Below are 25,502 nucleotides of genomic sequence, written 5' to 3' on the forward strand. Positions count from 1 at the left end.
GCCTCTGAAAACCGAGAAAAACCGCTGCAAAACAGCCCAAATCAAGTGTGCTACCCGCCTCTAACCGGTGAACCACCAAACCCAGATCTGCAGCAAACCCACGCGCTGAACCGAAACTGACTGGCGTACCCATGCTGAACTGGAACCTACCGAACACTAGTGCGGAACCGGAACCCGCGCACACCGGACGACAGCCAAACCAACGCCCACGCCGCGAACTTCCTAGTCCAAACCGCCGTCTGCTCAGATCGATCGTGTTTGTCTTCTACCGGGGATTTACGGCTCTCGATTGCAGTTTTCTTCCCTGCGGCGGCTACCTAGGTGACTCCCTTACCTAGAGTCCATTTTTGCTTTAGGCGTCTGCTACTTTTTTCTTTAGGCAAAGGGTCGCACGAATCTTGGCCCTAATTTTTGGAGAAGAAAAGAATAATGACCAAAATGCCATTGCTCATAATTACCAGAATTTCATTGGGCTTTTAAATTCACAAAAAACTCAATAAAACCCACTTAAATACCTTGTTATTTTCTACATAACCAATCAACAAAGCGATGACCCCTCACAAATGCTCATATCTACAAACGGGTCAAAATACTGTTTTACGCCTACAGTTACATCTAACTTCTTAAGTACCATTAATTCCTCTAGTAAACTTACAGTTTATAGTCCAACTATAAATTAACACCTCTCAGACTAGTAAGAGTTTGAGACCTCATTGTTAAAAACTCGAAACTAGCTATTAAGGGAGCAATTTATCTACTTTCTTAAGGAATGGGAAGGAGTTAATTTCATCTTGTGTAGCTATTTTCCTAGCTCCCTAACCAGAAAAATCCCCAAAATTGTAGGCTTTTTAAGTCGGCTATCATGACCACTCTCACCTATACAGATCAAAGAACTGCCATCATAAATAGGCGTTCACAACTCACTCAGGATTAAGGTCACTATCCTATGGTCATCCTAGTGAAATATTAGTTTCTTCAAGTAATGGTGTTATGAAGAGAAACTAATTATTTTATGGTCCGGTCTATATATAAACTTATTTATATAGGATACCCCCACTCATATGTCTTTATATGAACAATATGGCTCATATTATTTGTAACACTTACATCTCATGTAACAATTATAAAGTGGGTTGTGTCCACAGTGTTACCAAGATAAAGCACCTAACCTTCATCCATTTACTACAGATCTTTGAGGTTATTACTTGGACATGAACCACTTGTATGTCAACCACATACTGTTCAAGTGACATCATCAAACCGTATATCTTCGTCTATTGGATTGAATTAATATTGTCTAAATGTCAAATAAAATACCTCTGGGGTAAAGCCAGTGATTTGTTCTTTCAATCCCTTATAATTTGGATCTCTACAACAAATTGCGTTTCATCAAAATATTTCATTTGGAATTAAGCAGCTAGCCAATCTTTAATGATAGTCAGGTAACCTACGTTATTCCCAATGAGTAGGATATCATCCACATACAACATAAGAAAAACTATTGAACTGTTGGTGATCTTCTTGTAAACACATGACTCATCAACATTTTGATTAAAGCCATAAGATTTTATTGCAGCATCAAACTTTATATTCCAAGATCGAGATGCTTGTTTCAATCATAAATGGACCGATTAAGCTTAGAAACCTTTTGCTCCTGACCTTGTTTAATGAACCCCTCTAGTTTAGTTTATGTAGATGATTTCGTCAAGATTATCATTCAAAAATGCAGTTTTACATCCATTTTCCATATCTCACTGTCATAATATGTGGCAATAGATAAGAGAATCCGGATAAACTTAATCATAACAACAGGTGAGAAAGTTTCCTCATAGTCCACTCCCTTAACCTAGGTATAACCCTTTACTACTAGTCTAGCCTTAGGTTTGCACATTTTCATCTACACCAAGTTTCCTCTTGTAGATCAATTTGCAATCTATGGGTTTCATTCCATAAGGTTGATCTACAAGTTCCTAGACAGAAGTGGTGCATAGACTCCTTTTATTGATCCATGGATTTGATCCATTCATCTTTGTCAACATCAACTATTCTTTTCTTGTAAGATGATGGATCTTAAACCTTATCATCTAATACGATGATTTGAGTTTCTGTTAAACCCAAATAGCGAGTAGGTTAGGTTACAATCCTCCCACTACGCCGAGGCTCTCTCAACACTTGAGAAGGATGTGTTTAACTAGATTAAGCAACATCAATAACTCTTGTTGAAGTGCTCGCCTCTTCAACAACTCTTATTGAAGTTTCAATAGTTTCTCTAGAAATTTCATTTAATACGATTTTGCTTCTTGACTTATGTTCTCTAATTTGGTTTTCTTCTAAGAAAGTAGTATTTTTCGATACAAATACTTTTTTTCTTTTGGATCGAAGAACATACCACCTTTCGTTTCTTTAGAATAACCTACAAATAGGCATAAACTTGAACATGGTTCCAATTTCTTTGGATTCGCCACAGATACATGTGTTGGACATCCCCAAATCCTGAGATACCATAAACTATTTTTATGACCTCTCCATAATTCAAAAAGTGTTCTAGTAACACTCTTTGATGAAACTTGGTTTAAACAGTAAGTTGTAGTCTCCACTGCACATTACAAGAATTTTAGACTTTAATGTCGGTTGGAAAAAGTGAAATCGGATGTATAATGTTGGTTTTGTATTTTTTTATAAAAAAAGCGGATCTTTAATGTCGGTTTTAAACTGACATTGTAGGTATACCTTTAATGTCGGTTTAAAACCGACATTAAAGATCCACTTTAAAAAAAAAAAAAAAAAAAAAAAAAGAAACCAACTCTCTCCCCCCCCCCCCCCCCCCCCCCCCCCCCCGATTTTTTTCATTTTCCGCTTATAAACCCTAACCACTTCCTTGCATCCTCATAAACCCTAACCAATTGCCGTCTCCTCCTTTTCATCCTAACTCCTATCTCTCTCATCATCTTTTGCTCCGCCACCAATGTCCCTGAGATTCCGTTTTCCACTTTCGTGCCGCTTCGATCCTTCATCGCCGACATTGTGTTTCAACGGCCTCGCCAATCCAATACTCGCACTCAAGATTCTTCTTCATTTGGTCTTTCTCCGACTCAGCCTCCTAGAGGACCGATGAGAAAGAAGATGAAGATCGAGTTATAGAATTCGAAAATGGTGGTGTGTTTAGTCGGCGGAGCAAGGAAGTTTAAGGTCACCGGAACATCCATTATGGTGAAGAACTCGCCCAACGGCATTCAGGTTCTTCCATTTAACTATAAAACTCCCTTTTCCTTTTCCTTTTTTTTTTATTTAGATTTTAAGTTGAAACATTATTTTATTAGGTAGCTATTTCTCACTCCAAAACCTCCCCTCCCACTTCCCCTCATCGGAATCCCACTTCCGAAAAACGCTTCCCCTTCCCGGAAAACCCACATTGTTCTAAACCCTAGCCCATCTTGCCTTCTTATCTCCCTTGGTCTCACTCCCCTGTCCCTCCCCGTTCCTGTGAGGCCTATTTCGGATTTTCTATTTTTAGCTCAATTCCTTCAATTGTTCACTGGTTAGTTCGGCCTTTTACTGTTGCCATCTATGTTTGACTTTCTGAAGCATGAAGGGAATCATAGATAGACATAATTTGCATTCTAATAATCAATAGTTCGAAGGAGGCGAGCAGATTGAAGGAGTGATCAGAAGAAAGGAAGAGATGAAGTTGTCAGAATTTTGTAGCAGTGTTTTTGAGCTTGACAGCGGCGAGGAGAGGGTTCTTGCCGATGAAAAGTTTCTTGATCGGTTCGTGCCGGAAGGGGAAGTTCAGAGGCACACTATGCGCGCATTGTTTGAATCGTTTCAAGTTGTTTCTAGGAGTAATTTTGAATGCAAAGTGGTAGAATACAAGTTTTTATGGGTTTTTGGAGCTTTTTGTTCTTCCATTTCGCATTTGAATATAAAATTTCATGGGATTTTGTTAACTGACCTCATAATCAACTTTTGTTTGTTGTGTTGGATTTTGGAGCATTTGTTCTTCCATTTTTGCTATTTTCTAAATGTCCCATTTTCATATTAGAGTATTAATTTTTGATTATCCATATTTAAACTAAAGAATATGAAGTTTTATGGGTTTATGTGATTTGAGATTTCATTTACTGACTTGAGAATCAACATATATTTGTTGTGTTGGATTTTGGAACTTCTATTCTTCCATTTCTGCAATTTTTTAATTTGTGATGTCATGTAGTAGTGTAATAGCTTACGTGTGAATGAGTTATTAAGTGATATAGTGCATATGACTTTGTTGACTTGTTGAGAATGTTTGGTTGTGCATATGATTATGTTGGAGGCATGTTGTTACTTTATGTGTTTTATGGACAGGATTTATCAAACAATACTTTATATTCAGGATATTTAATTGCTAGCCAGAACTAGGCCAAAAGGCAACTCGTGGTGACTCGGTTATACAAGGCTATTGAAACAACATTCTTTTTTAAGTCCAACTTTCGAGTCCTTGGCCAGTTGGATTCAGTGACTACAGGTAGGTTGAGGAAGGAAGAGGAAAGTTAGTCTGGTTTAGTTCGCAACATCTAATTGATAAAATTGAGTTTTTTTTTATTCTGCTTGCTTTAATTATTTATTCAAAATGGTACTCTTTTTGTAAACAGCTCTATTGAAGCAAACAAAGTTTGATCTCAAGGGAATTACGAAGAGTTGCACAAAATGAATGAGGAAGGTTCCACCGTTGCTGGAGGGAAGCGAGAAAATGGAGTTTAGATTATCCATTTTTGGTTTGTTTTGAAATGGTTAGATTAAGTTTTGATTGGGTTTAATCAGGGTCTTGATGGTTTTCATTTCTAGTTATGGCGAATCAATGCAAGTGCTAAAAACTCCATTGCCTTGCAAAGCGATAATTGGGTAAAACTTATAAGTGGAGACTACTAACATCATTCTTTACAGCTAACCACTCTGGTGAGCAAGGAAAGAAGATTATTTCTTGTGCTCTTGGTTTGGAAAGGATAGGCATCGAGGTTAGTTTTTAAGCATTTAGGGTTTATTTTGGAAAAATCTTAACTATTTATAAGTTTACATACTTAAACTTGAATGTGGTGTACACTTGCCAAATTTCAGTTGAATAACTAGTATGATTCTCTAAGAAAGGGAATAATGGAGATGGTTCCTTGATCTAATGAAAGTACTCTTGATTCCTGTAAAAGAAATAATTGCTTGTAAACAAGTGTAGGATGTTTTTCTCATTCCTTAATTTTTCATAATCAATTGAATATTATATGGCATTTGTACATAAAACATATTGTTTATTGCTGTTAAACCATTTTCCTATTAATTTTTCAAACCTCAGGAAAATCAAAAGATGGCTACACGGTGACGAATACAATGTCCAACTCGCTGAAAGGGTCATGAAAATATACAAGATCAAAAGATGGCACACAGGTAAAGAAATAATGTTATAACATTTTCATTTTGGGGTCTTATGTTTTTATGTTAATATTGAAACCTGTACTAATTTCAACCATTGCAAAGTTAATTAAATTATTTATCATATGGGTGAAATAAAAATATTTTGCTTTGTAAATTTTACAGGAAGCAGGTGAGATGGGGATGGTCACTTGTTGCAGCACAGCAGCAAACAACAACAAATGGTTCCCATTATAAGATACCTTACATGTAGAGCTGAGCTGAAGCTCTTCAAAAATGTTTGAAATCCACCATTCATGAAATTGAGCAATATCTTCAACCATGCTGGCAACTTCAGTTTTCTGAACAAGAGAGATTGCTATCGGGTTCTACCCTTATGCACCTATTTTAGAATTGTTGATAATATAATTACTTTTCTATTATAAACAAAGCATGAAAGGTATATGGTTACAGTATGTCCATTACATTCAGGTTGATCTTGAACCTTAAAGAGTTTAATGTGCTACACAAGATTGAATGGGTCTAAATATAGGCTTCATTAAAACTTGATAAGTAGTTAACTTGTCATAGCTTCTAGATGTATTGGGTTTATTTACCATTTATTTTTTCAGAAACGTATGATTTGATGGTTGTTGTGATTGTGGAATTTGGTTCCATCTGATGATGATTTTTCTAAGGGGTTTCCCCCAAGCATGCTTCTATTAGAAAATTGGCTTGTGAGATTTCACTTATGTTATTAATTTGCTATGGTTTAAATTTTCCATTTTTGTTGTGTATATGCGTTTGTGTTTTTATTTTATAAGAAATGAGAGATGCCATCGAAAGAATACTCGAACAAAGAGAGATATCATTGACAGAGGACTCAAAGAAAGAAAAATCTGTAGGCTTTGGGGATGAGGAATCGTGAATCCCCAAGCCTGAAAAGAGGAGTAAAACAAGTTCTCCAACCTAAATTATTGATTTCTGCATAAGAAAAAAATCTATTTAAAAAAAAGTCAATAAAATAGACAGAAGAGAGTAACCTGGCAAAGATATTACACTTCTTATGCTTAGTAATAAATGGGAGGGACAAGCTCCTGACGTTACTTATATATTTTGATGCGGAGAAATAGGATGAAAATGTTGGATATTCTTGCTACTTTTTGTTCATTTTTCTTTATGATTGTTAAAACTAGAGCACAAGAGGTGAGGCTTTATTAGTTGTATATTTTTTATGAATGATTTGGTAATCTGCTGGTATGGTGTATCAGAATAACCGATGGATCTGGAAACTGGAAAGTACATATAGGCATTTCCATCTTAAAATTGTAATTGAAACTTTAAATTTGATTGATGAAAATTACAAGAGAGAGAGAAATAATGTTATAACACTTATTGCCACCCTCTAAAGTAAGTGGTTATGTGGTTTACTGAGAGATGATACAAATGTGATATTGTTTTATAATATCACGGAGTGGAATGTCTAATGAGATGTACAATACTATTACCCGTGTTACAGATGGAATTTACGAAGGTAAACTTTCTAGCTTTTCACTGATCTTAGTCTAGGACAGTTTTGAAATATTCAATTTGATTCACATTCTTTAATTGCACAGGTATAGCAATTGGAGGTGATGTGTTTCCAGGTTCCACTCTTTTAGACCATATTTTGCGGTTTAACAACATCCCACAGGTATTTTGATTGACACCTTGTGGGTTATTTGGCTGTCTTTCAGCCTTATTTGTAGTCAGGAAAAGATCAAGTAGATGAACTAATAACTTTTTTGGTGTGCTACCAGAAGTAATAAGTCTTTTTTGAAGACCCCTAGCTACTCAAGGACCACTTTCCTCCTTTCATAAACCACACAAGTACACACTAAAAATAAAGTACTTGGTTTTAACTATGGTACTGTTGCCCCTCTTAATCACAGAATGGTAGTGGTGATAACAATTTGAAGCTTGTTAATTTCAGCCATTGCAGTCTTATGGTTAACGTTTCAAACTTATGATTATCTAGGTTGCAACCTCCTGAACTCTACTGATTGTTTTGTCCTGCAATCCGGCTATTCTGTTTTTCTCTTTGGCATGGAAACAATGTAACATTCCGAGCAGCGAATAGTTGCTGGCAAAAGTTGTTAGAGTTTCTTAAAGGTAAGGTTCAACCATTTTATCCATTATATTCTATATATATATATATTATTATATAATATATCAATATATTTGAAATGGATACAATCTTTCGTTGTTATATGTTACGCTTACATCCCAAACCTTTATGTGTCTGTGATCCCTTTGAACAATAGTGCGTCAGACAAAGATGTCTAATAACAGACACTGTTGAAACGCTGGGGGGGGTCCTGTCAAGAGAATTATGAAGGGATCCCATACTTACCAAGTGCGAGAGGGACAGTAAACTCATAATGTTTGTAAAATCATAATCTTTGTATTACTTGTAATTTGTGTTTTCAAAGCCTGAATTATTGCACGTCTTTTAAATTATAATTCTATAGCAGAATTTATGGATTAAATGTAATAGATTTACAATCCATACATGAATAATATGTCATAGCCATAGCGTTCGATGATGATATGTCATGTTATACTTTTTTAACGAAAAAATGGATTTGGCAAGGGAACTTTAAAAAACGGACAATAATTGATAAAACGGACAGATTCGGGCTTCAATGTCGGTTAAGAATTAAAAAAAATAAAACAGGCTTTAATGTCGGTTGCAACCAATAGGCTTTAATCACTAAAGACTTTTAATGTCAGTTGCAACTGACATTAAAGACCTTCAATGTCTGTTGCAACCGACATTGAAGGCTGTGTTATTGGTGTTATTGAAGCCCTTTAATCTCGGTTTAAAACCGACATTAAAGATAGTGTTATTAAAGCCCTTTAATATCGGTTTCCTTTAATGTCGATTTTAAACCGAGATTAAAGGGCTTCAATAACACCAATAACCGACATTAAAGCCTGAATTTCTTCTAGTGGCATAACCCTAGAACGAAATAGGTAGAGAAGCATAGCTCATCATAGAGCGAAACATGTCTAGTAAGGTTTTATTTCTCCTTTCTGATACACCATTTTGTTGAGGTGTATCAAGTGTTGAAAGTTGAGAGTGATTTTATGTTCTATCATATAGTTCTATAATTCAATATCTATGTACTCTCAACCTTGATCTGATCGAAGTGTTTTAATATTTTTACCTAACAAATTTTCAACTTCAACCTTATATTCCTTGAACTTTTCAAGTGTGTCAGACTTATGTTGCATTAGGTAAGCATGCCCATATCTTGAATAATCGTCCATAAAAGTGACAAATTATTCAAACCCTTCTCTAGCTTTTACATTCGTCGGACCACAAAGGTGTGAATGTATAAGCTCCAAAGGTTCTTTGCCTCTATAACCTTTTCCAGTAAAAGGTCGTTTTGACATTTTCCCTCTAGATAAGATTCACATATAGGTAAATAATTTTCTTCTAACTCGTTTAAAAGTCCATTCTTAACCAACCTTACAATCTTGTTGAGATTAATATGATCTAGAATTAGATGTCAAAGGTAAGCATTATCTTTAGGAGAAAATTTTCTCTTCTTAGTTTTAGTGGTTGTAGTGTTGAACATTTCAATATTATGGAGCATTTTAGATACTAATAACCTTAGTACATATGAATTGCTTTCGTTTGTTGCAGAACAAATATCAATACCATTTTTTGAGAAAAACATTTTATCCCAAATAAAAGATACATTAAAAGAGTGTTCTGACAAACATGAAACTAAAGTCAAGTTCTTTTTAAAATTAGGAACATGGTAACAACATAAACTTTGATTAAAAAAATAATTTCAAATTCCCAACTGCAATCGCTGAGACAACCTTTCCTGTTCCAACCCGTAGAGTCATCTCTCCCGCTGTCAGCTGTTTTCAGGAACTAGTTTCCTACAAAGAAGTACAAACATGGTTAGTGGCTTCTGAATCAAGTATCCAGGTATGGTTATCATTTTCCACCAAACACGTTTCCAAAACCAGTAAATCATATCCACCAAACTTCTAACTGCAACTGTCGAGACAACCTTTCTTGTTCCAACTCGTAGAGTCATCTCTCCCGCTGTCAACTATTTCTAGGAACTAGTTTCCTGCAAAGAAGTACAAACGTGGTCAGTAGCTCCTGAATCAAGTATCTAGGTATGGTTATCATTTTCTACCAAACACGTTTCCAGAACCAGTAAAACTAAGACAAATTTTGAAAACTAAAAAAAAACAACTTTTAAAAACTTATTTTTTTTATTGGGATTTAGCTAATAATTTAACAATTGTGATTAAAAAATATGCAAATTATTGTAAGAAATAGAGAGAAAAAATGCTTAATTTTAAAAAAACCAAAAACTAAAAACGAAATAGTTAGCAAACGAGACCTCCCTCTACGAATCATATATACTTGTTATCATCTTCATCTTTCAAACCATGTTCCAAATTTTATGCTTTTCGTTAATGATTTTTTTCCGCAACTCTAACCCTCAAATTTACTTTTATTAAATTTGTTACTCAAGCCACACACGAGTAAGACAATATATATTGTTCATGAATTTAATGATATTCTAAGGGTTGTTTTGGAAAAGCAAAATTAAAACGAAACATTTCAAATTTAATTGAAACAACCTCATAGGATTTTTTTTTTCTTTTTCTGGAAATCATCTTCATGGTATGTGTATTTTCTTAATGATCTAACATCCTTCAATTCTTTTTTTCGTTTGTCTATTTTTTCTTTTATTCTTAATATTTAAATTATTGGTACAAAGTTTAATAAATAAAACAATTTTTTTTTAGTATAATTGAAGATAAAAAGATTTGAACTACATATTTATTAACGTATGTCAATGAAAATATATTCAATTTGACAGATAATCGATTTGACAGAGACGTTACGAAATATATATTTAATCATGCCAATATGCCCATAACGTGGATGGGACCTTATGCCAATCTTGGATAATTTATTTAAATCGGCCCATGTTAAATTTATTTAATAGATAAAGAATAAAAATAAAAAAATGTAGTTGACCAACTTTTTGGATCTTCTGTTTTTTGAAACGTTTGGGCGCATTTTTTTCCAAGCTTTTTACATTTCTTAAAATTACATGCTAAATTTTAAAAACAATGGTCTATTAGGAAATTATTTAACTTTTAAAAATTACATATTTACAATTTTTGTCTTTAAATTTTTTGTCATGTTATTTATACTGTCTACCAATATTTCCAAAATTACCAAGTCAATTTTCAAAAGATAGTTAGAAATTCTAACTCCTTTTTAACTTGAAAAAAAAAAAACTATCGTAACAACGGAGAGAAAATAGACTTGATTTTCAAAAATAAAAAATCAAAAACCAAATGAAGCTTACGTATTTTTCATGACTATTCAATTTATCATTTTTTTCTTAAAAATTAAGCTTATATACATATTTTTTTTCCTATAAGTTTATTTGTTTTGTCATCTATTTTTTTACCAACATGTTTTAGAAAACAAGTAAAAAGTTGAAGATGAAAAAATAATTTTCAATTTATTATTATTTTTTAAGAATATAACTAAGTGTATATTTTCAATTTATTATGATACTTTTTAAGAATATAACCAAGTACGTATCGATATCTTTAAGAAAACTGAAACACGTAATATGAAAGTTGAAAGGAAAAACAAGCATTAAATTTCAACAATATAAATCTAAATACAAAATCATTAGAAACGGATTTAAAAATTTTATTATTTACCAATTTATAATAAAAATTACTACATTTTTATATAAAAATAAATGGTAAATGATATCAACTGTTGTAAACTTGAGGAGTATAACAAGAACATGGATACCAATAAAATATAATATTAAAATAAATATAATATGATATAATAATAAAATAAATAAATATTAAAATAAAATTAAACATAATATATAAATAAATAAAATATGAAATAAGAAATTTCTCTAAAATCTCTACTTTCTCCAATTTTCATGGATTTTGTCCAATGTGTATGTATCTTCCAAAATCCACCAAATGCAACTATTTATAGGCAATTTGGCATGTAGGAAGTGAACTACATGGACACTAATAATGTGTAATGTTGAGACACATGGACAATACTTTGGAAAATGGGAGCATGACACATGCTCAATGCACACTAAGCATGAGTATCTAACAGACATCTATGATCATAATATTTATAATACTCCCCTTAGATGCCCATTATATATATGAAATATGCCTCAATAAAACCTTATTAGGAAAAAACCCAATTAGAAAAAAAATTGTAGTGAAGAGAAAAGAGTATATATTTTATATAATTATACTCCTAAAAAGTATATTTACTCCCCCCTCTTGGAAACATCACTTGAGATCTTTGAGTCGTCACATTCCAATGTTGTGCACCAGTTTTTCAAAGATTGCAGTAGGTAATGCCTTTGTAAATAAGTCTGTCAGGTTATCTTTTGAACAAATTTGTTGTACAGTGATGTTGCAATTTTATCAAGACCATGAGTGTAGAAAAACTTTGGTGAAATATGTTTTGTTATATCTCCTATAATATATATCCTCCTTTGACTTAGAATATGCATGCTTTGTTGTCTTCATATAATATTGTTGAAAGACTTTTACTAGAAGACAAACCACATGTTCTACGAATGTGCTGAGATCTTAGCTGCATTCTCAACTAGCCTTGTGAATTGCAAGAATTTCAGCATGATTCGAGGAAGTAGCTGTTATGGTTTGTTTTGATTGACCGCCGCGATACAGTAGTTCTTCCATATGTGAATAGATAACCTATTTGAGATCTTGCTTCGTGTGGATCAGATAAATATCCAGAATCTGCATAACCAACCAAATCAAAATTTAATTTATTTGAATAAAACAAGCTCATATCAATCGTTCCTCGGAGATAACGAAATATATGCTTAATTTCATTCTAATGTCTTTTTATTGGAGAAGAACTATATCTTACAAATAAATTTACTGAAAATGCAATACCTGATCTTGTATTTGAAGGAACTTTTTTGACAGAGAACCTTTTAGTGGAAGTGAATCGTCCAAATCCCATTTTGATTGAGTGCATACATTTATAGTAATACATACAGATTATGCATAAAACTTAAATTACAACATGTTTTTTGAATACATGAACAAGAGTTTAGATATTATACCTTTGAAGAACCGTTCTTCAAGTTAATCCCTCGAGTGTTCACAAACGCGTCGAACAACACCAACTCCCTCGAACAACAGCAAGCAACAATGCAAACTCGAACCAGAAGGACAATACCACTTAATGACCTTGGTATTCTCGGTGTGAGAATCCAGGAGTGGTGGGCTCTGGCTAATTTTGGTTAGAGGGGAGTTTGAAGTTGGAGGAGGAAGACGATCGAGGAATGAACAAAGCTATCGTGTAGGCAATCAAGTCTATCACATAGACTTTCTTATTCAATCGTATAGTCTCTCAAGGAAATCGTGTAGTCACTCAAATCATGTAATACTTCACTTATGAAATAATAAAATAAAATTTTATTTTATTCCATTTTCAGTAAAACCGAATAACTCCCCATTAAGGGTGGTTAGAGAGAAAAATGGTTTAATTATCAAATAATTAATAATTATAAATAAATATATAACCAACTTATCATATTATGTTTATAACCTATAGTTTTAATATTGCATCATACATAATATATAAACCATAGTTCTTTTTCTCTATTTTATGGTATTTAATATAAATAATATTTATATTAAATTTAATAGCTATGGATCTCATTCATAGAAAATAAATTTGAATCATATTCAAATATTTGTTCCTCCAATTAAACAATAATGTATCAAATACATCATATCAATTATATCATATATAATTGAATTAATTTAATTATATCATATATAATTAAATTCCCTCTTATTAATTTGAACATTTCAAATTAACCCAAAAACTGATTCTCAACTTAAATCCATTGAGTTACCCTGGTCGACCTTGGCTCCAACTGAGGTTGAGCCTCTTATGTTAGCATATGACCAAAGACCCTATGCCTTAAGGGATGAAACTCTAGCGCGTCTAGCAAGGATGTTGGGTTAGTCGACTTTGGCCAAGAATGAGGTCGAGGGTGAGGCTTTGGAGTTTGATGAATTGGACATGCTAAATGCATGCCTTGGCTCATTTGGCTTGAGAGATAACCTAACTCATGTAAATTAGGAAACTCATACCCTAATCTTAATTGGACTAAGATAAATCCTAGATCAAATTCCCTATAAATACATCATTATAACTTCTTATGATGTAATTTAAACTTCTGACTTCTTCACAATTATTCTACAATACTCTTGCAACATAATGGAAAAGAAAGAAAAAAAAAATTCTACAAATAGATGGAGCATGAGAAAATGAGAAGAATATTAGAGAATAACATCAATTCAAGTTTGAGGTAAAATGTTGTGAAAATTCAATAAAAAAGATATGAGTGAAGTTAAAAATAAAAATATATTATTTTTCTCAATTTTGATTTCTTGAAAATAAAAGTTTTGAATGGTAAAAGAAACAAAAACTCACCTCAATATAATTTTGAGGTAGCATGATGCAAATGAAAAAAGATTTGAATGAAGTTAAAAATAAATATGTAGTTTATTGCTTCTATTGAATTAGTATTGTCAATTGTTTTATAAAAAAGAAAATATTTCGATAAATTTAAAAAAATATTGAAATTTTGATAAAAATATTGAAATTTCGATAAATTAAAAAAAAAAAAGAAATCGAAATTTAAATGGAGATATATTTTTTTTAAAAAAAAAAACTTAAAAATTTAGGAGAACCAAAATTTCTCCACTATCAATCTCAATATTCGAACGAAATTTCAAGATTTTACTGAAAATTTTCAATATGGGTTTGTTTATCTGAGAAGTTGTAAACGTATTGATGAACGATGTCTTTTATTTGTTTCAAAAGATACTGATACGGCACGGATTTCAATCATATTATAAATTGGATTTATATTAATAATAAATACGTGATTTTTTAATTTCCTTAAAAAAAAACTTATCATATAACAATTTGTAATTAGATGTCATTACTGGAAAATCTAAGTTTGGAAAATCTGAAGTTTTTTTTTTTAAAAAAAATCTTTTTGGTTTTGAATTTTTCGATAAGGATCTATTTGGTCCTAAATTTCAATTGAATCAAATTTAGGTCCAATCTTGTCTTTTATTTTTATTCTTAAAAATTAAGATAAATATTACTTTTATCTCCAAATTTTTTTAATTATTATCTACTTTTCACTATTTAAAAAATCAAACTAAAATTTGAGAACTAACAAAAGTTGTTTTTGTTTTTGGAATTAGGTTTCAAATTCAATCATTGTACTTAAGAAAGATGTAAATCAAATAAGAAATGTTGATAATATAAATTTAATTTTAAAAAATAAAATGGTTACTAAATGGAGCTTAATTATTCAATTTTATAAAACAGGTCTAAAATGGTTCACTCTTACGTATCCTCCTATATGCATTTTTCGAAATTTTGGTTAGAAAATTTAAAAATTTGTGTACTGTGTTTTATTGAGTTTGTTTTTAATGTGTGCAGGGTGATTTTTGTTTTTCATTTTTTTTTTTTTTTTTTTTTGAGATTCAAACAAAGTGACGATGGTGAGAGAGAGGAGAGAGGATGGGAGGGAGAAATAAATGACATATTTTTTTATAATTTGAAAATGTTTTTAAATAATATAAAAATACCTAAATATTATAATAGGGTTCATAAATCTATTTTACGAAAACTAAAGTTCCGTTTGGTAACAATTTTATTTTTTGTTTTTGTTTTTAAAAATTAAGTCTATATCATTTATATTTCTTAGCATGATTTGCATATTTCTTTAAGTACATGGGTTGAATTCTTAGTCAAATTTCAAAAACAAAAACATTTTTGAAAGCTATTTGTTTTAGTTCCCGAAATTTAGCTTGGTTTTTTAAACCATTAGTGAAAAGTAGATAACAAAGGAAGAAATTTATAGGTATAGGTAGTGTCCATAGACTTCATTTTTTTTTTAAAAAAAAGAAATGGTTGATCTAAATTGGCCAAATTGAAATCTTAGGGACCATATACACCTATACCTAAATGTGTACCTTATGTCTAAGGTTATTTCATGCAATTTCTGAGAGCATCTAACAATAGTGTTTTTTTTTTCTTTTTAATTTTTAAGTTTAAGAGTATTTATTTTTATAATTTTAAAAGTTTAGGGGCAATTTAAAATAAAATTAACGATTTCCATAAAAAAAAAAAAAATAGTGATAATTAGGGCTTTTAAACACTTATTTTGAGTTGAAGGGTATTTTTGAAATTTTTTAAAAATTCATGGATAAAGTACCAAGTTTAAGTGCATTTTTCTTATAATTTAGACTTATTGAAAGTACATCAGTTGCTCTCTATTAGATATTTAAGTTACAATATTAAATTCGACCTTGTAAAAAGTCACCCTAACACTTATTTTAGGTTTCAATTTTTGTCCAATATCTTAATGAATTTCTATTCCAAAAGAAAGGTGAAGGATATATTGAAATGTTTGAAACAATGGAGATATTTTTTAAAGCATCGAAAAGAATAAGCAATATAAGATAGAAAGTTTTATAAAATTATATTAAAAACAAAATTAATGAAAAAGAAAATAATATTATAAATTTAGGTTAAAAGTGAATGATCCATTATTAAGAAGACATGATCAACTACTTACTTATATAGCTAATATAAATTCAACCTGATAGATACCATCTTGTGAAACTATACCGAAGTTTCTACATAAAAAAGATGAAGAGATCTCATATCCATCTTTATAAAAGAGCTACTTATTTTATTGTCAACTAGTTTTGAGATGAAATCTTTTTTTGCATTTTCTTAGAATCGATCACACGCACTGAACCTTCACAGTCAACACTCAAACCAACAGAGCAACCTTTTCTAGATGTTCTGAAATGAACTCTCATGTTTATCTAATAACTAATATATCCTTTTCTATTCATATATTTATTTTTGCAGTATATCAATAATAAACATAAAACAAACAAACATATAAACATTTATAATCAAATCAATAGACATCAATTAGTATTAGGTCTATTGTCACTTACAAACTTCATTTATATGATAGATACCTATCATCTTATAGACTTACAATAACACTGAGATATGATGATGGGTAATTTTGACTTTTCACATGGTAATTCATAATGTGTTTAATTTAAAATTGTATCATATGTCACAAATATTTTTACCTTATTTTTACCTTATACTAGATTTGCTATCAGTAGTGATTTGGATTAGATTGTCATACATACCGCTACGAGAAAAAGAGACTCTCCTGACACCTAAAACAACCGTCGGAAGATACATTGTCAGGAGAGAGGATCTCTCCCGACTACATAAGGCACCGTCGGGAGTGCTCAATAACTCCCGACACTATAAGTGACTCGTCGACAATTGGTAAGAACTCCTGACGGATTATTTGTGCGTCGAGAGTTTTGAAAGCACTCCCGACGCCTCACCATGTCCATCGAGAGATGGGAAGAGAGGGGTAATCTTGACGAAGGAACTCCCGACAATTTATTTAATTTGTCGGGAGTTGGATAGAAACTCCCATCAGTTATGGTAGCCTTTTTAAAACACCCAAATCGCACCCCCACTTTCAGATCTGCTTTCTTCCTTCTTCTAACCCTAGCACACAAACGCAAAAATCCCAAATCGAAGGCAGTCCATTCGTCTGTCAGCTGCTTTGTCGTTTGTCATCAATCCATCGTCCATCGTCGGTTCGTTCGTCAGCTGCTCTGTCGTCCGTCTCTCTTGGTGAGTTAAACTTTGACTATTCACTTTTAAATTGAATGAATCGTTCGTCTCTCTTGGGTAGGCTTTAATTTGTTTAAAATTTGAGTAATTTATGTTAGGTAAGAAGAATTGAGTAATTTTATGTTAGCTTTTAGAAAGAAGAATTGACTATAGTCTATTTATAATCTTATTTGTTCTTATTTGTTCCATTTTCATTTCTTATTTGTTCATAGCCTATTTATAATGTTAGCTCTCATTTGTTCCATTTTCATAGTTTATTTATAATCTTCAAGTAATTTGTAAGATGGGATATACAAAACAATGTATTTTTAGATAATTGGAAACAAAGTATTTTAAGTTCGACTCAATTACCAAAAAAGAAAAAAAAAAAAACATAAACTTTGCTCTTTGTTTCAAACTACTGCATCTTTCAAAAGTTGTAAAATTACCCTTGGCCTTTTATAAAGATTCTAAAAGTAACCTTGGAATAGAAATATTGGTTGTGGTAGGACATATTGGTTTAGATGATTGTGGTAGCATATATTTGTTTAGATGGATATATATGTAGATAGGATATATTAGCAAAAGATGATCTAGGTTGGGGCCCTATACCTAAGTCAATGAGGGGTAATAGCTCACTGAGTTCGTCATCTACTCAAGAAGTGCATGATAGAGAGGTAAGGGAACTAAAATCAAATGTTGAACAGTCTCAATCAAAGATCAAGGAGCTTGAAGACGTTAAAAAAATGAGATAGGATCATGCAAGACAGAAGGAATAAATGAAAAAAATGATTATCGAATATATGATATGATCACAAAGAGAATGACCATCGAATTAGGTATGATTATTCTATTATCTAATTGACTAATATGTTGTTATCCTGCAGTTATGATAGCAAAATAGTTATATCTTACTATTAGCTTTATGATAATGAATTGTTGGCTATCCTACATTTATGGTGCCAAATAACTGGATATTAATGCGTTTTGTGGACTTTTTGTGTGTGTTTGTGGAGATTTATGAAGTTTGAATGTTGTGTGGTATGGGTTGAGATTAGTACCTTTTTTTGGAGTTCAAACTTGTAGTTTTTGTGTGTTTGTGGAGGTTTAAGGTAGAGAACATCTAACCTTGGAAGTGTGTTGATTTTCTTTGTTTTGTAGGATTATAGGATTGTAGGATTTTCTTTATTTTGTAGGATTGTAGAATTCACCTTATGGTTTTTATTTGTTTTGTAGGATGTTGTTTGGAGATGATGTTGAGAGTTCTTTCTTCTATGTATTAGTCAACACATCTTTCTTTTATAGACCGTTTTGCCGACTTTTCTCTCTTTTGTGTAATAAAGAATACAATCGACTCTATTTGTTTGTTTTGTTTCATATGTGAATATTTTTTATTTGCTTAATGATGTTATAAATTTTAGGATATTTAGAACAAATTAAAAAAAATAAAAAATAATAAAAAAATGACTATCTCCTGACGAAAAACGTCGAGTGTTCTTAAATGTCCCAACGACTTAATTCAGAAACTCATTTTTCTAAATTGAACTCCCAACGTCCTAACGATGTCTATACATCCGTCGGGAGTTTTGAACTTCCGACGCCATATATCAAGCGTCAGTAGATATGTTAACTCCTAACAGTCTATATTGCCATGTCTGGAGATGTTCTCCCGATAGGTATAACCCAACCAAACTCTCAACGACTAGTTCGTTGTCGGAAGTGGATCCCCCAACATGTTATTTACTATTTTCTAGTGATTTTAAGTGTCAGAAAATGGGTGTTTTCTTATAGTGTACTATTGCCCTTATTTTCATGGACAACAAAAATGTGGAAAAAAAAAACATAACCAAATGGAAACTTAGCCTCAAAATAGCTAGAGATAAAGTAGGTCACATGCTCTTATTGAAGAAAAGACAGGTTTGGCATATGGATTAAAAAACACAGACAAATGACTAATATAAAGTCCAAAACGACATGTCGATGGAACAATATGATGGGAATTAAGCATAATAATTAGATCAAACTGAAGGAGGAACCAAGGATGAAGTTTTTGTTATCTTTGATCTGAGAAGCTTCTCAAACCGAGCTGTGACATTGAATGAAGCTTGAAAAACTTGTGGAGAAAATGTCCCAAAAATTGATGTATCTCCTCCCAACTCTTCCAATAGAGGGCTGTGTTACAATCAATAGGAAACCAAACTTTAATGTTAACATATAAAATGAAATGTATGTACATAAGTATGTATTAGGCCTATTTTCTTATAACATCTATTTATTTATTTTTTAATTTTTGTTAAACCCATTTTCCTTCTTGGAGACACATTTAAATTGTGACCCATTTTACTATTGATTTTTTGTTTTGTTTTCGACATTTTAAGAGTGTTATGTTAAAAAGTCAAGTGAAGTTTTGAAAAGTAAAAAGAAAAATGTTTTTTTTTTTTTTTAATATTATTGAAATTTAGAATTTGGCTATTTTTCACTCTTCCCCCCAAAAAGGACAAAAAGAAAAAGGAAGATAAAACACAGCATTAATGCAAAATTATAACTTACTGTGTGGTAGTGATAATAGTGAAGCACTCCAAGCCTTCTTCTCCGGCCACCTTCCCGACGGCAAAGTACTTTGGAACCAAAACCAACTGCCCCGCTTTCACCTCCGCATCAATATTCTTACGCAAAAACGTCTCAACAATCTGAACCCGACCCGACCCACTCGCGATATATATCAGCTGCACCGACGGGTCGGCAACATACACCGGCGACCGCACGGCATTGGCCTCAAGCTTCTCAAGAACTGCCGTCAACCCAGATTTCCCGATGAATGGAAATTTCTCATCCGTTACGACCGTCACCGACCCGCCGCCCTTGACTACGGCATCGGGAAGGGCGTGGTATATGTTGAAAACAAGATGACTGTGGCGGTTGGGCTCTGGTAGGGTTTGGTCATCTTGGAGCTTGAATATTAGGCCGTTGGTTTGGCTTTTGAGAAGTATGTCTCTTTCTTCTTCGTTTAGATCGTAGACTTTTTGGATGTAGTCCGACGAGAAGCCTTGTAGGATTCCGAGCGGTCCAGCAAAGACAACATAGGTGATGTCACCGGGAATGAGGGCGTTTCGGGTGTCGCCAACGAGGAGGACTTCGAAATCGGAGTCTCCGTCGTTGAACCACCAAGAGGTGACTCCCTCCGGCACCGGAATTAGGTCTCCTTTCTTTAGTCTCACCACTGCTTCCTCAGATTTGCAGGGAAATAGAATCCCAGCCACTCCACTACCTGTACGTTTCGTTGAGAAATCGACTAAGTATTTGCTTTCATCTCAACTTATGAGACATAAGTATATGATATTAGATACAGTTTAAGTTGCACCTAATCTATAAATTAAATGGATTCTTTTAAAATTGAAGAAACCTTTAAACAAATTTATCACCATACTAACAATAGAAATATTTAATTATTTTTAATTTAGAATAATTTTTGCAACGAAATATTAATAATTTCTGTTCATATTTAAACGAGGGGAGTATTTTTTTAAAAACAAACTTTTAGTTTAAAAGTATCTTTGAAACTTATATAAGTTCAAAGGTATTTTTGAAATAAAACTTTAGGGATTTCTATATAAAATAATGATAAGAGTATTTTCAAATATTTTGAAATTTCTAAAAAGATTAAAAGTTAATGAATGAAATTTTTATTTACCTTGAAGAACATAGCCAACTTTAGAGGAATCAGAGTTATGAGGAACGGCGAAGCCACGTGGATGGAGAAGGAGTCTGCCGGCGCCGACTTTGGTCTGAGCAATGATCGGAAAATCAGAAGGGAACCATTTGTGGAAGGATCCACCCTCTCCCTTAAAGAAGTTTGTAGGATCCATTGGCTTCAAATTCAAATCCATTTTTTTATGACACTAAATTTATTTTTTGTTCCTTTACTTTTTTCCTTCAATTCTATGCCCAACTAAGGAGTTGTTTTTATACTTATAATTGATGGCTTACTCGTTTCTTAGAGGAAATAATGATTTAATTTATCATGATTCACATGTATCAAAAATTTAAAACTAGTGTCGGCATCGACACGTAAGTCAACTATATATAAAATATAATATTTTTCTTATTTAAAGTTAGAAGTTCAAAATATGAGTTTACTTATTTTGGATTAAAACAAATATCAATTAATAATTATTGTGATATATAGTTATGTGGTCCATCGGTATATTTTTGTTAGTTTAGCAATACATGTGGCCGTAGATTTGAATTTTTTTATATTTTGGTGGGAATTTCCTATCGAAAAAAAGGCTTACAATAACTTTAGAAAAATGCTATAATAGATCTTTTATAGCATTGTTTTTTTTGCAAAGTTGTGACAGTCTAAGCTATTAAAAGTACGAGACTTTTTATAACGTTTTTAAAATACTATAAAAAAATCCAACCTTTTAATAGTATTTAGTAATAGGTTATGAAATATTTGACCTTTTATAGCATTTTGTAAATCATATTTTATTGTTTGTCTTTTATACTATTTATTTGTAACTATAATTATTTGTTTAATAAAAGCTATAAAAAGCCTAAAAATGTTCAAAAAAATTTCTTTCGATAGCTTTTATAAACATTTTATAGCTTTTTCTAGGAAGAATTTTTTATAGTGTCTCAATTATTTTTCCGCCACTATTATTGTATTTTATACATTGCTACACATTAAAAGTGAAATAAAAAATATTTATAATCCACATAATCAAAATAAACATCCATACAAAATTCATATTGTCAAAATATATATATATATATCAATGAATATCATACATTTGAGGTGAACAAAACATAAACTTTATAAATTGCAAAATGTTGATATAAAATATCCAATTAGCTCAAACTTAATTGTGTTTGTTGTGTAGGTATTGCATGTATTGATAGTCCTTCAACAACCTACAAAAATTCATTATGTAATAAAAAGTTAAGTAAATTATTGAAATAAATAAAAATAATAAATAGATATACATACAAGTTAAAACTTTATATTACCAATTGTATCTTGGATGTGTGTCTTACGATGATAGAAGAAAATAAAGATGGAATAAAGATGGAAGAAACAAACCTGCTAATATCTAAAAACAAAATCTATAAAGTAATTTTCAACTACTTTCAAGAGCATAATATCTATCTAAACAAATAACAAATATAGTCACAAAGATAACTCTCCTAACTTTTCACCCTCAATATAATAGAATCCTTGAAGTCATTTTTAGCTAGTCATTGTTGTCGGTCACCCACTTACCATCGGCAGAACTTAGAACTCCCAATGGTGTGTTCGCACAACCGTTGGCCAAAGTTTCCCAAATTCTCATAAGAATCTTTTTATATTTATATTAGAATTTAGAACGCCCAACGGTTGACCGACAACCGTCGGTATAAGTCTCCAAGCCTGACGGTTAAACGTGGACCGTCGGGATAAATTTAATTGCTACCGACGGTCACCCCCTTATCGTCGACAGAACTTATAACTTCCAATGGTGTTCTGACACAACCGTCGGTCAAAGTTCCCAAAATTCCCATAAGAATTCTTTTTATATTTATATTAGAACTTAGAATGCCCGATGGTTAAACGACAACCGTCAGGCATAATTACAAAATCCTGACAGTTAAACGTGCACCTCGGGAACTTTACAAATTCTAATAAATATTTTTTTATATACTACACACCTTGTCCGACGGTTGTTCGACCACTGTTGGATGAGAATAAGAACTCATGATGATTTTCTCAGACCGTCGGGGCAAGATTGGATCGACCAACGATCATCAACCGTCGGGCTGACTTTACAAATTTCAATACATATTTTTTTTATATTCCATATCTCGCCCGACGGTTGTTAGACCACCATTGGACAAAATAAAACTCCTGACGGTTGAACGCCCGATGGTTGGTTAGTAGACCATTGGGAGTAGTTGAATGCTCGACGATTTGTTAGTAGACCGTCAGAATATTGTTTTATCCCGACCCCTGATATGTACTGTCGGGATATGTTGAATCCGACGACGATTTTTTGTGCGTCGGGATAAGTGTCGTGGGGAATAATAAAAATTCTTGTAGACACCTATTCTATAATAAAAAAAGCACAAAAGTTTCATATAAGATCTTGCACACAGAATTCATGAACTAAAATGATAGAAAGAAATTTTTTTGTAGTGTTACTTACATTAACCATACAAATAAAGAATAGAAAATAAATGATAGAAAAAAAGTCATATAAGATCATGCACATCTTTTGAAACTCATAGACTAAAACGAATTCTGTAGAAATATTTAGTGTATACACTTATGGTGTGGGGGACATTGTTTAAGCCCTTTGGAAGTGGAATAGGATTGTTGAGACTTTGTGAACCCTTATTGGAAATTTTGTGTCAAATTAAGCCCTAATTAAATAATTGCAATCAAGAATTGCAATACTATTTTAGACTAATAGTGAAAAAATGGGCCTCAAAGATCAAGGGTTAAATTGTAAAAGAAGAATAAAAGAATTTCATACATGAAAAACGAAACCTGAACTAAAGTTATCGGCCACCACATTCAAAAAAATCATTTTTATTTAAATACTTTTAATAAAAAATGATTAAAATACATTTGAAAAGTTATTTTAAGTGGTTGCCAAACACTCTAATTTCTCCCCCAAATGACTTATTTTTTAAATTAAAACTTAAAAATGTATTCGAAACATACTTGAAGAATCTTTGACACTTACAAACACTCCAAACTCTAAATGAGAATACATGAGATTAAGTATGAGAAGTATTAGAAGCAAAGGGTAATCTTTGGTACATGAGATTAAGTATTAGGAGTATTAGAAGTATTGAAATTTCATCAATTTCTACCCTGTGAACCAGTAGAGATAGTAAGAAATTGAATGAACACAGTAAGAAATAGAGATAGTTTCTTCTATTAAGTTTTACTCTTTTATATTACCCCCACAACTAAACTCAACAACAATTTAACACAATACCAAACCTTTACAAAACTCCCAATATTTAGAAAAACTAATACGAACAATTCCTTTAAGTGAAAGAAACAATAAAACATAGGAAAATTACCAAACATCAAAACTACCATCAATCCATTTCTATTTCATCTAAAAGTTTAAAAGCCTTAGAATAGCTTGCTAGAACATCTATAAGACTCAAAAGTGGGATACTTTGATTTCATATGGTGTTTTAATTTAAGAGCATCAGGCAATGCTCTTATTGGGTACAACTATCATTGCTTCGAGTAATCAATATTAAAAAATACGACATATTAGGGATAAATGGACAATTTGTTAGCTTGAACAAACCATTAACTAGGAAAACAATATTAAAAAAATACAACATATTAGGGATAAATGGAAAATATTTGTTAACTTGAACAAACCATTAACTAGGAAAACATAGAATTACAGAGGAAAAAAAATAAACATAAAAAACTCAAAATCCATGTGATAAACACGAAAAATAAAAAAGGAAAGACAGAGAGATGAATTGATGAGAGAAGTTATCTCATGTTTGTGAAGATGGTTACTACTTAGTCTACATCGCTTCTTTTGTGCATTCTCTTCTTCTTTTATCATAGGTAAACAAAGAAGAAAATGAGAATAATATTTGGTGAAAGAGTGAAGAAAAGATAAGCAAGATACTTAGATTGACATTTATGCTTTAAAAATTTTATTTGTGGTTGTTAATCATATTGTGGGTATCTTCTCAATGTTTCATCAACAAATTTCTTGAGAAATACACAAAGTGAACAATAGAGTATATAAGAGGAAAGAAAACAACTTGTTCTTTTGATTTCTTCAATTTTTCGTCAAATCGAGAAATAGAGTTTCATGTAGACATGCCAAAAGACTGGACTCCTCCTCCAAAATGCCACCATAGTGAGATGTAATGCAAATCAAACTGCTATGAGGAGTTGAGGACAGGTAAAATTTCGAGCATGAGAGGGAATGGAGGGTAGATGATCACCATCGAGTTTTGGACAGAAAGAAGCGTTGAAGCTTCCGTGTGAGAATCTGAGAGGTGGAGTAAGGAGAGAAGGAAGATATAGAGAAAAATAAAATGCTTAAAAGTTTGGGAAAGATGTGGTAAGGATAAAAGGAACACAGGGTAGGAAAATATGAGAAATAAGGGCTGAAGCTTGAAGTGTTCTAAGAAATGGGCATAGCATGGATCCTTCAAAAATTTTAAGGGGCAAACACACATTTTTATTTCTTATTTGTGCGCCATATTTTTTGCGTTTGATTTCATAGCATGTTTTTAAAATGCTATATTCAAAAGCTATAAAAAGTAT

At 32.0% G+C, this 25,502-nt stretch overlaps 1 protein-coding gene across 1 annotated transcript; it reads right to left on the bottom strand.

Annotated features, from left to right (window-relative positions):
- Positions 1–19,073: 19,073 nt before the first annotated feature.
- LOC120071428 (legumin type B-like) lies at positions 19,074–21,158 on the bottom strand. Its single transcript, XM_039023707.1, has 3 exons — positions 20,895–21,158; positions 19,754–20,471; positions 19,074–19,375 (listed from the first exon to the last, which is right to left on the bottom strand). Exons 1-3 carry the CDS (start codon positions 21,088–21,090, stop codon positions 19,222–19,224), a joined length of 1,068 nt encoding a protein of 355 aa, XP_038879635.1. The 5' UTR covers positions 21,091–21,158; the 3' UTR covers positions 19,074–19,221.
- Positions 21,159–25,502: the final 4,344 nt, after the last annotated feature.

Source organism: Benincasa hispida, chromosome 1 (assembly GCF_009727055.1).
Source record: "Benincasa hispida cultivar B227 chromosome 1, ASM972705v1, whole genome shotgun sequence".
Taxonomy (NCBI): Eukaryota; Viridiplantae; Streptophyta; class Magnoliopsida; order Cucurbitales; family Cucurbitaceae; genus Benincasa; species Benincasa hispida.

Bases quoted from the DNA above. Each gene is read 5' to 3' on its own strand.
- LOC120071428 (XM_039023707.1), bottom strand. From the start codon at position 21,090: ATGGATTTGAATTTGAAGCCAATGGATCCTACAAACTTCTTTAAGGGA. The intron at 20,472-20,894 runs GTAAATAAAAAT...CGAAACGTACAG, and splicing joins AGTTGGCTATGTTCTTCAAG to GTAGTGGAGTGGCTGGGATT. The intron at 19,376-19,753 runs GTAAGTTATAAT...ATTGTAACACAG, and splicing joins ACTATTATCACTACCACACA to CCCTCTATTGGAAGAGTTGG.